Consider the following 12,968-nt stretch of genomic DNA (forward strand, 5'->3'; position numbering starts at 1 on the left):
TAAATAAGAAAATAAGTAAATAAGTAAACAACTTAATAGGTAAAAAAGCAAGAAAGTAAGTAAACAAGCAAGTTGGCAAGAAAGTAAGTAAGCAAGCAAGCAAGAAAGTCAGTAAATAAGTAAACAAGTAAATAAGCAAGTAAGCAAGAAAGTAAATAAGCAAGTAAAAACAAAAATAAGAAAATATGTCATAAACAGGTAAATAAATAAGTAAATAAGCAAGCAAGAAATTAATAAATAAGAAAGAAAGTAAATAAACAGGTAAATAAGAAAGCAACAAGGAAGTAAATAAGTAAATAAGGAAGTAAGAAAATAAATAAGCAAGCAAATTAGTAAGCAAGCAAGCAAATACGTGGACAGTAAAAAGGTAAATAAGCAAGCAAGTAAAGTTGATAAGAAAGCAAGAAATTAAATAAATAAGCAAGAAAATAAGTACATAAGTAGATAAATAAGAAAATAAATAAATAAGTACACAAGTAAATAAGAAAGCAAATAAGTAAATAAACAAGAAAGTAAGTAAATAATAAGAAAATAAGTAAATAAGTAAATAAATAAGAAAATAAATAAATAAATAAATAAATACATAAGTAAATAAGAAAGCAAGAAAGTAAATAAGCAAGAAAGTAAGTAAATAAGTACACAAGTAAAAAAGTAAATAAGAAATTAAATAAGTAAATAAGCAAGAAAGAAAGTAAATAAGTAAACAATTAAATAAGTAAATAAGCAAGAAAGAAAGTAAGTAAATAAGCAAGTCAAAAAGTAAATAAGAAAATAAGTAAATAAGTAAACAAGTAAATAAATAAGTAAAAAGCAAGCAAATAACTAAATAAGCAAGCAAGAAAGTAGTAAATAAGCAAGCAAGCAAGAAAGTAAATAAGTAAATAAGAAAGCAAACACATCAGTAAGCAAGCAAGTAATTAAGTAAGCAAGTAAGTAAATAGGCAAGCGAAAAAGCAGGTAAATAAAACATGCAAATAAAACATTATAAATAAATAAATACAAAGAAATCCCCATTGCAAGTCTTCATGGCACACTTTACAATAGATGGTATACTGCATTTATACTTTAATAAATAAATATGCATTAAAAAGCATGGATATCTATAATAGTGGCGTCAAACAATTAATCATCATTTATTGTTTATTGATTATCGAAGATAAACATTTGTATTTTATTTGTATAATATGTGTACTGTAAGTATTTATGTATATATTGTATGTATAAACACACACACACACACACACACACACACACACACACACACACACACACACACACACACACACACACACACACACACAATGTACATACACTCAAAAATCTACAAATATTTTAGATTATTATTTACAATTATGAATGATCATTTATCACAAAGAGCATTATAAATACTTGACAACCTCCAATCTGTAAGTATAAAATCGTGCGTTATTTATCACATTTTTCCGTTTATGCTCATCGTCGTGCTTTTCCACAATTATTATAAACGGCTAATTATTTGTAGCTTCTGAAAGTGTTACCAGTTCATAAACCAGCACATCTGTAAAGATGTAAAAATAATTTAATCTGGCATTCAGCATCAGTGATCTCACTTTGCATGATCCGTCAACACGCAACTTTTCAATCTGAATGCAACGTTAATGTTGCGTAAAGATTCTATAAAATTTCTCCACTGTTTTCCATGGAAAAAACCATCCGCATTTGGCATTGGGAACACCTCAAGGAAATAACATCAGAAGTGTGTTTTCTGGTTGAATTCTGTCTTTAAACAGAGTCATGCAGCAGACGTCTGGAGAAAATCTTTAGCTGATTTCTCACATGCACCAATACATTCTGTTCCTGTTTCCTGACGCTATATTAGGTGTTGAACTGATTTCTGCTTGACGTAAGATGTAATTAATGTCCACCGACAGCTAGTTACGTTCATTCTCAGGTGTTTGAGACCGTGTTCAGACCTGTTTCTCCTGAATGAATGATGACTCCTGATGCTGAGACGGCTAAACACAAACACATGCAAACTGTTGGAGTTCATTTCAATCTCACTTTCTGCCAAAATCCAGGATCTGACAGAGAGCATTTAAAACTAGAATGAGCTGATTAAGTCTGAATCAAACTATGAGCAACAAGAGACTTCACCTTTCAGTCATTTTAGTATGGTTAGACATATTACTGGAAATTAATATTTTTTTTAAGTGATAAATTAATGCCATGTGTTTGTATAAAAAGTAAATTTAAAAAAATAAAACAAATATTAATATTTTACCAACTCTATGCTTAAACACACCTAATGACTTCACTAAATCTTCAAACTGAAAATTATTCATTAAAAAAGTATTTTTCCTTAGCTGTTGATATATTTTACAAAACAGACGTATATTACAAACAATATTTATACAAACAAATGCAATGTTGTTACTTTACGAAACTAACAGAAATAACACATTTAATATTCACACCCCAAAACACTAAATTGAAATAAATAAAAAAGCTAAAATTAAACAGATAAAGAAAAAAATAAAATAAAGAAAAATAAAGATAAAGGAAAATGCATACAAATAAGAAAGAAATAGAAAGAGATAGAGCGATAAAGAAATAAAAAAGAAAGGAGGAAAGAAAGAGAGAGAAATAGAGAAATAGATTAAGTAGGAGAGAAAGAGATAAAATAGATAAATAAATAAATAAATAAATAAATAAATAAATAAATAAATAAATAAATGAGAAAGAAAGAAAGAAAGAAAGAAAGAAAGAAAGAAAGAAAGAAAGAAAGAAAGAAAGAAAGAAAGAAAGATGAATGTAAGCAACTATACTCCTAACAGGGTTGGGTATGGTTTGTGGTCTTTTCGATACCAGTGCTAAATCGATGCTTTTAAAACGGTACCAGTGCCAAAACAATGCCTGGACTAATACTTTAAAGCCCCAAAATTATTTGACCAAAAAATTATTATAGTTGAACAATATACTTAAAGTTTAAAGAATATGTCAATTCATATTTTACATATGTGAATTTAATTGCATTAATATATTTCTTTTGATCATTTGTTTGTTAGCATGAATTAAAGATTTGCATTACGGAATTAGCATTACATTAGCTTACTATACTATACTGTGGAAAGGCTTATATCAAAACCAGGGAACACCTTTTTCAAGGGTTGGGGCTTGTGACTACGTATACATGGACATCAGTTATGGAGTAATTTGCCTTAACCTCTTAAAGGTTCACAAAACCCTTGAGTACTTTTTTTGAGATTTTGTGATGTGTTTGTGTTGAGCATCAGTTAAGACAATGTTAGCACCTGTCAGCTTTAATTGTGGGGAAAACTGGATAATTTTGAGCTTTTGTCAGCTAATTTCAGCTTCCGGGTTTAAACTGATTTTTGGGGCGGATCAAAATCGGTGACGTAGCACAGAACTGCAAGTGCAAAGATGACGCATCGGTTTCTCATTATTATTCATAGCGGAGTAATTATTCATGACTGCATGAGCTTTCCGAAGGCAAGCCAGACCTGCCAGTGCCAAGCTGTGAGATACTGACCTACGGCACACAGTATTTAGCTGTTCATGAAGGCTCATATGTGTTTGTTTGCATGATCCACTGGGTTTGTTGCATGTTTTCCCCTTCGATCCCATCAGGGTCGATACAGCAAAGCTGTTTGTGTGCAGCAAGCATTTTAGTCGGGAGCGGGTTACGAGAATTGGAGAATGGCGGACGTTGTCTTCTATCAGGAGTTCGTTCACATTTAGACACATCGCCGTGCTGCTGTGTTCGCCTAAATCCTTTAGAATACCAGGAGGGCTAATAGTTAAAATAGACCCTTTAAGGCTCAAGGTGTTTTTTTAAATGCATTTTTTATTTTTTATCGCTATTTGAGCTTATTGGAACCTAATTAGAATAGAAATCAAAGTATTATCTTTTGATATGATGTAGTTTTAGAGAAAATGATGTCCAAATATGTGAACTTGTGGACCGAATTTGCATAAAAATATTTTTCCTGACTGTTTTTATATGCATTTATAACATAGACATTTTTTTTTACTTGCTTTGACTATAGGAAAGGGAGTAATTTCGGGAGTTTCATTTTTAATTTGTAGAATTGACTTTCACTTTCATTCAGGAACATTTCTTGCATGCCCGTGACAAACTGAGGTATTGGACGTGATTATTAAGTTAGGACTGCTGAAAGTGTAGTTTTAATGTAGTTTGATAACGAACCCCGAATGGAGAGAAAAAACCTCCACATCTTGTGACTCGGGTGTCTTTGGTCCTTTAAGGTAATCAAAAATCTCAGTTTACATGGTCGACTCTTAATCAGAGTATTGTCTAAATCAAATTTAAATCAGAGTGTTGGTGTCCATGTAAACATAGTCAGTGAACGTGCCTGATGATGATGTCTCAAGCCACAAATGTTTCATTAGTTTGATGCGTTTCCCCCCTTAAGCATGGTTTATACTTCTGCGTCAAGTGACCGGTGTAACCCATGGCGCATGCAACGAGTGTAGCTGTGCATTTATACTTCTGTACGCCGTCTCAGTTGTTCTGTATTAACACTTCCGAAACACTAGCTGGCAGTGAGGTGTAAATGTTCCTCTGTGTCGAGTTTCTTCGCTGCTGTTTGGTTTGTTCTGAACACTTCCTGAATGTACAAGTGGCTCAAACTTGCTCATTTTGAGGCAGGAACCAGCAGACGGGCAACAACTTTAACTATGACAAAACTTTACATCCGGAGCTCCTTCACGGGACTCCACACTTGCAAACAATCGCTCAATCGGTCTCGCGCCACTCTCGGTCCCGCCCAGACTTGTCAGCGCTACCAAGCCGACCAATCACAGAGCTTGCGCTACGCGTCGTTGCGACGTGTAGTTACATTTTTTGAGAGGTGCACATCAGCGACGTCCAACGGCCACGGCGTAGGGCAATGCGACGACGCGTAGGCTGCGCTGTAGCTTATGCGTGCGCTTGATGCAGAAGTATAAATCAGCCTTTACACGCAACTTTTGTAAAGCATCCGCTTTACATTGCTGTGTCTCATTGCTAATGTATAGCCATACATTAGAAGGCTTAGTTTAAGCTAATTAGATGAACGTGATCATGCGTGTTGAAGGGATGTGCCGCCATACTGCACGCATTGCCTTCTATATCTAAGCAACAAGAACATTAGTGGCACTGAAATTAGGCAGCGAAAGTCATATGCTGATTCGGTCTGGTGCATACCGGTTACATATTTCGGTACCCAACCCTATTCCTAACATTAAATGATCCATAACTGTAACCTTTTTGAGAGCTGGTCTGATGATTTCTTTTGTCTCTCAGCAAGGGTTTGGGAACATTGATGGTGAGTACTGGCTGGGTCTGGAGAACATCTACTGGCTGACCAATCAGGGCAACTATAAACTGCTGGTGACGCTGGAGGACTGGAGCGGCCGCAAGACCTTCGCTGAGTACGCCAGCTTCCGCCTGGAGCCAGAGGCAGATTTCTACAAGATGAGGGTGGGTCGTTATCATGGCAACGCTGGCGATTCAATGACCTGGCACAATGGGAAACAGTTCACCACCTTGGACCGAGATCATGACGCTTACACAGGTATCAGTCTTGCCATATCCCAAAATCAGCAGTTTTCAGTATTTTGTGATTGGTTATTTTTCCTAACTGTTTTCTGCTTTTGAGTTGCATTATGGGAGCTTGATCTTTCTTCAAACAACTTTTAACCTTGAAAAATTGGAAAAAGTGACTTTTGTGAACATGTTTGACAGTTTGCAGTGTTATGTTGTCTGGGTTGGAGTTGTATATTACGCTACAGGAACCTTGTAATAAACTGCAGCACATTTTTTTGTTACCCCAAAGACTTATTTTTCTACATATTTCTTAAACATTATATTATTTTAAACGACTAAAATGTCAATAAAAGTCACTTTGTTAAACTGTAGAGTTGAATTTACAACATTAAAAGTCGACAGAGCAGAGATCAACATCCCATAATGCAATTCACAACAATAAATAAACAGAAAACATTTGTGAATTACAAAATACACAAACTGCTCATAACCAGATCTTTATTACAATGCTGCACATGTCCTGGACAACATATGAAGAGTTCAGATGCAAAATCCTCTAAGTGACATCTGAATTTTTTTCTCTCTAAAATTAGTATTTTCTCAACCTCTTATGTTCATGTTCAGCCTTTGAAAAATAAACAGAAAAATTAATTAAAAGATACTCATTTTAGTAGAAAATATGAGCATTTAGAGGTTCACTCAAATTATGATGAAATACTGTTGCTCTTTTTAAAACAACTTGTTTTAAATGACCTGAAACAATACAATTCTTGTCATTTATTTAGATAATATATTTGTTTTATGTTCAAGCCACTTATATTTGGGAAATATTAAGTTGGTTATTTTTTTTTTTTTTTTTTTTTGCATTGACACAAAATATAGGAATTAATAATTCCCAGTAATTCAATAAATGACAAACACTGTAATTCCTAGCATGCATTGCGTGGGATTTAATTAAGAGGGGGAAATGTTGACAATAAAAGTAACCTTAGGTGCTTTACTGTAATTTAAGAAAAAGACTTTGGGGCTGTTCCAATACCATCTCACAGCAATTTTTAACTTTTTGATTTAGTGGCTAATTGATATGAATGTGTACGATCTAATTCGTACCATTTAGTATGATTTGCTCATCAACAAATGACGGTTGGGGTTATGGGTGGGGTTAAAATACGTTTCCTCGTGAGATCAGGCTGGCTGTTCACATTTCATGTCTAAAACCATGTGGAAAGTGCAAGGGGTGTCACTTCCTTCACCAATTCCAAAGCACTTTGCACTCACGCTGCCATAGCGTCTGTCGTTGCTAGGTGATTATCACAGTTTTCTCACAGAGAATGACAAACCATTGCTGCAGCTCTGATACAAGTTTGTTAACAGAGAAAATGAAAGAACACTGCAGTGTTTGGGTGAGGTACAATCAAAAAATTAGTTTTGCGGTTTGTTCAAACTACTTGTTTTAAATGAGCTGAAACAACACAATTCTTGTCATTTATTTAGACAATCTATTTGTTTTATGTTTAAGCCACTTATGTTTGTAAAAGATTAAGTTGATTAAATGTTTTTCTTTTTTTTGGAACAAAATATAGGAATTGTGTTGATGTAACCTGGTTAATAATTCCCAGTAATTCATACATTGTAATTACCAGTGTGCTAGTGCATGGGATTTAATTAAGAGGGGGAAATGTTGACAATAAAAGTAATCCTAGGTGTTTGCACTGCAGTGTTTGGGTGAAGTACACTCATTGCTAGGCTGTTTTCTCGGAAGATGACAAACACTTGCTACAGTTCTGATACAAGCTTTATTTATGGAGAAAATATGTTTCCACTGTTTGGATGCTCTGAATTTGTCTGAGGTAATTAGTCTATCGTTATTTTTGAAACGTGTATATTCCTCAAAAATACTCAAAGTGCAGTCACAGCATTTGAAGAACTTAACATGTTTTCATCTTGATGCGCCTGGAAAACATGTGCACATCGCTCCCTCTTTTGCATGCACAAGGCACACGCCTCTACTGGAAATAACAAATCTCTAGGCACAAAATATGCGATAGGCAAACAGCCCCTTATAAAGTTTAATCATCATTTAGTTTAAAATTTAGAAGAGTTTCATTTACTCTTTTTTTTTTGTGTCTACAAAAATTTTCCACCAACAGTGAGACTATGTGTACACCTACTCATTGTCTTTTACATATAACTGTCAACATTGCAAAATTGTGTATTGTCTTGTTTTTTGGATGCATTTTGTATTTGTAAAGTCGTTGTATTTTGCACTTGTTAGAAAAGTTTTTCACTCATCTTGGCACACGTGCTGCTGATGATGTGACAATAAAAATGATTTGATTTGATTGTTAGTTTTGAGATTACCAATTTGCAGAAGAGTAGCACTCATGTTTTGGCAGTTTAAATGTCAATTATACTGAAATGGTAATCACAGGTGTTGTATTTAACCTTGTGGGCGGAGCTACTCTAAGTTTATACTAGGTATTTGACATTCACAATATTTTAAATCACACAGGCAGATCATTTAATCTAATAAAAAAATAGTTTTTAAATGAGATAAACATTATTAAAATAAAATACATTTATATGAGATAAAATTAAAGATAATTCTCAAAATTAACTTAACTTTTTTTTTATTTAGGGGAGAAAAAAAAACCTAGAGTTTTCTTTTAAGGTATTTTGCCTTTAATTTCCATAACTGAAATGCAGAAATAGACCATTGAATCTTTATTTTCTCTCCTCCAGGAAACTGTGCGCACTATCAGAAAGGTGGCTGGTGGTACAATGCCTGTGCTCACTCTAATCTGAACGGCGTGTGGTACCGCGGTGGACATTACCGCAGCCGCTATCAGGACGGTGTTTACTGGGCAGAGTTTCGCGGAGGATCCTATTCCCTGAAGAAGGTCACCATGATGATCCGACCAAATCCCAACACTTTCCATTAGTACACCAATGCATTAGAAGGAAAAATGCACAATATACACAATAAAAATGTCTATTAATTAACAGTTTGCGTATTGTGTGATTCACAAGTGTTTATTTCATGTTGTGAATTGCATTATGGGATGTTAATCTCTGCTCTGTTGACGTTTGATGTTGAAAATTCAACTCAGTTAAACAAAGTGACTTTTATTGACATTTTAGTAGTTTGACACAATTTGTAAGGAATAATATCTAGAGAAATAAGTCAGTAAAATAACAGAACATATACTGGCAGATTATTACAAGGTTTTTGCAGCGTAATATACAACAATAACCCAGACAATTTATCACTTTAACCCCATACTGGTCACCATCCCAATAATGGAAAGTTTAGCTTTACTTCCCTATATTGCAATTCCTAACCTAATCATGAACTACATATAGTTGGAAAGGTCATATTTTACTGTGGTACTATTTCCGCAAACATTTTTTTAAACATAATATTACAGTCTAAACTTGAAGCAATTATTTGAAAGCGTAACATTTCAGATTTTTGTTAGATACTACAGAGCAATAGTTATTTATTAATCTGCGACAGGGATCATCATCAGATTAGTAAAGCATTACTTTGCTACAGAAATCCGCATGTTTTTGTAAAAAAATTTAGATGCTAAAATCAAATCAAAAACCACCAAACTCCCCGTACTACTTTAGAGTTTTATATTTTCTTTACAAATACTGTAAAAAGTATGAAAATATATGGTTGATGTACCTCAAAATATACAAAGAAATAGGGGGCGCCCTCAAATGGCAACCAATGAAAAGTGAATGTCAACGTCTGGTACTGCGGCCAAATAAAATTATATATATATATATATATATATATATATATATATATATATATATATATATATATATATATATATATATATATATATATATATATATATGATAGCCCTTTTTTTTGATATCTACAAATACAGAATATAATTTGTTCAGATAAAAAAGAACTAAAATAGGTTTCATAAAATACATATTTAATGCAATATTATATATATATATATATATATATATATATATATATATATATATATATATATATATATATATATATATATATATATATATTTTTTTTTTTTTTTTTCAGAAACTAAAGCCACATAACTTTATTCGACTTTACCTGCAATATGACAAGTGTCTTCTTTAAAGTGAGACTAAGCTTAAATCTATGCACCAAAGCGCTCAAAAAAGTACAGTTAAGGAGTTAAATTAATAAAAATTTACATAAAAGTCACTTTTTTTAAACATTTCAAGGTTAAAAGTTGTTGGAAGAAAGATCAAGCTCCCATAATGCAATTCCAAAAGCAGAAATAAACGAGGAAAAACAACAAAACATGAATCACAAAATACGAAAAACTGCTAATTTATGGATGTTTTTTACAGTGTAACACCACCAAAAAAAAAAAAACGCAAAAAAAAAAAAAAGGCGCAAAAGAAACATTGTGAAAAATGCAATGTTTTATATTTTGCTAATTATTAATTGTTTACTTACGGTCTTTAAAATTCATAGTCATACATATCCAAATACACAACTATGAAAGTGCAATGAGTCGATGATGAAGACGCGACTCTCTGCGGGTTTTGTGGACAACGAAGTGCAACAGAAAATGCTAGAAAAAAAACGAAATATGGCAAATTCAGGATTCACATGAACTGGAAGCCGCATTATACGTCTGTATCTGGTCAACTCATTGTTACTGTAAGAAGTTTAACCTTGAAGAACTGTTATTTTTGAGTTTACATTAGTGCTATAAAACATTACCTGTTACGTATTAATGGAGGCGTTTGGATATATCTGGATGCAATTGATTTGTTTATAGTGCTGACTTTCAATAAAGGGTGCGTTGCAATTGTGCCCTGCAAGATCTGTGAACATCTTAAGGGGATTTTGTTTTTGTTTTTCATGCAAAAAAAAGCTAATTCTGTCATTGTTTAGAGGGAAATGTATCTTAGTTGTTATGTATGTACCTATTTACGAGATGAATTGCAACTATTTAAATCAGTCCCTGAAACCGTGGTTCAATTATAAGCCAAATAAAAGTAGGAGGAGAATTCTTATTTGTGCTACTAAATTTAGATTTAAATTTAAGTTTCATCCTTATTTGTTAAGTGCCTTGGGTACTTGTGCCTTGCAAAGTGGACAAAACAAAGTGTATTATTCATTCAGAACATTTAAAACTCTGTTAGCATGGTACAATTGCCTAACCCAAAATAAGAGCATTCACAGTTTTGACCGGTAAGGGCACACGTCTACTAAATCGTTTTTTTTTTTTTGTTTGTTTGTTTGTTTTATGTCAATGGAAATGCAGCATTAAAAAATTTAATGCTACTTAATAAATGCTACTGTTAGCATTATTTCCTCAGTTTCTTGTTTCACATCTGCCATTTTCTGCGTGTGAGTCCAAGTGATGTCACTAAAGGAACACCCGTGCTCTATTTTTAGATGTAAGGCTCATTGGGCTCAACACAAGATCAATATTCTCCACATTATCGCTCTAATCGGAATTATTGCTTGTAGCTTTTGCTTGGCGCGGCGCAGTGCATTTTGGAGTCCTGGGTGTGGGTTTCTGTCGGGTGCACGCGGCGGAGCTTTGGGTTGTGTTTGCCCTGGTGGAGGCCTGTGTTTGGAGTTCTGGAATGCGTGGCGCGACGATTCGGGACACTTCATGGTTCTGCCGTGCCACTGAGAGTGCCTGGTGTGCCATGTCACGTCGCATTTGGTGCCTCAGTCAAAGTTAATTCAGTGTTTGTGGTTATCAGTCTCGGTGTACAAGTTTGGCACTTGTACACAGAGACTATACAAACTATACAAAGACACAAATGATTGTGTACTCTCTGCTTGGTCTGTGTCCAAGTCGTATATGTACAGCTGAATGCTAATCCTAGCTTAGCTTAGCTTCTCTCTCTCTGTCTGTCAGCCTGTCTGTTGCAAACACAGAGCGTGGGAGCTTTTGGCTCCGCCCCCTTGTTAAGTTGGGCGGGAAGCTGAAACTAATTTTCATGGGAAGCAACACATCCCTTAAAGAGCAAACTGTGTACACGCCCCCAACTTGACACTTTTTAACACATTATAATAAACAAATCTGAACTGTGTGTTGAGCTGAACCTAAACTAGCACACTCAGGAGAACTGTAATATTAATAATAAATCACAAAAAAGGGCTAAACTATGTGTCCTTTAACACAAAGGATGCACCAAATTTTCAGGTGAGGAAAATTATCAGACAGATCTAACTTTTTCCGTTTTTTACCAAAAAAGAAAAAAAAACGAAGTGTTAGGTGAAAAAGGGCTATTCTGCAACTTTCACAGCAGACACAGAAAGCAATGCGATATGAAACCTATTCATTTCAATGGCTCGTGCCACACAAGGGCAGTTTGTTACAGAGACAAACAAAGCACAAAAACAGCAGAACACATTGTGTGCCATAGCCAAAGCTCAAAATAGATCAATATTCTGTTTGCACACATATACAACGCACAAACCACACATGCTCGCCAGAGAAGCAAAGTCAGTTCAAACAACGCACTGACAGAACATTTCTATGTAGTGTAATTGTTCCTGCTACCTATAACAGTGCTACTGTTATGGCATGGCAATGCTGGTAAAATGACACCCCTCGACTTGTTCAATGTCCATAAAATTTTACAGTCAATTTAAAAAAAAAAATATATATTGGTTTGTGCACTGAAAAAAATGTTGTCTGCAAAATTGTTGCAAACAATTTATTTGAGTTGAATTAAAAAAAAACAAATTAAATTTAGTAATGTTCAACTTAATTTATTTGTTTAAATTCAACATTAACAAATAGTTTACAACCCCTTAACTTAAAAAAAATTAAGTAAATTCAAAGAATCATCTTCAAATAATTTATAATAATAAGTCATAAAAAAAATCATAATACAAGCCAAATCCTATACATCACTGAAATGAAGATCCAATCACTGATTCTTACCTTTAAATCTAAATGCTATTTTTAACCAGGTAGCATTTTTTTTTACCTCCAGTAATGTGCATTAAATTTACTCACCGTAAAGTAAAAAGTAATTGAACATATGCGCAAAACAAATGTATCGACATAAAAAACTCAATTTAAAGTCTGTCATTGTTTAGATATCAATTTTGCACAGTAATTGTGAATGTATTCGCTAAACTACAAATTAAATGATGCAATTAAATTCTCAGTTAAACTGAATGAAAAGTCTGCAAGTTTGAATCCGACTACATTTAGCACCACTACTTCAGCTGACGACAAAGGATTTTTGTACATCTTAAAGGGATTTTTAATGCAATGTTCTGTCAATTCAAAGCTAATGTGCATGTACATGTTAATTGGTTAAATTACCACATTAACAATTATTGCAAAGCCTCTGCAAACAGTACAAATAGATAATACTATTAATGTGCATTTTTAATATAGCATCTGTGTTCAGCATACATATG

The 12,968-nt window shown here is 33.6% G+C and overlaps 2 protein-coding genes across 12 annotated transcripts in view; one reads left to right on the top strand and one right to left on the bottom strand.

Annotated features, from left to right (window-relative positions):
- The window catches only part of angptl2a (angiopoietin like 2a), a 33,028-nt gene extending 22,634 nt beyond the window's left edge, over positions 1-10,394 (top strand). The window contains exons 4-6 of one of the 3 annotated variants that reach the window (XR_015490496.1): positions 5,306-5,576; positions 8,291-8,657; positions 9,759-10,394. Coding sequence is in view for 2 of the 3 variants with exons in the window: in XM_087252648.1 (XP_087108774.1) it covers positions 5,306-5,576; positions 8,291-8,490 (471 nt within the window). In the remaining variant the exon portion in view is untranslated. 3 annotated transcript variants of the gene reach the window in all.
- The window catches only part of LOC101882086 (ras-specific guanine nucleotide-releasing factor RalGPS1-like), a 328,440-nt gene that overhangs the window by 162,834 nt on the left and 152,638 nt on the right, over positions 1-12,968 (bottom strand). The gene's annotated exons all lie outside the window — the stretch shown is intronic.

Source organism: Danio rerio, chromosome 5 (assembly GCF_052040795.2).
Source record: "Danio rerio strain M-AB ecotype USA chromosome 5, GRCz13ab, whole genome shotgun sequence".
NCBI lineage: Eukaryota > Metazoa > Chordata > Actinopteri > Cypriniformes > Danionidae > Danio > Danio rerio.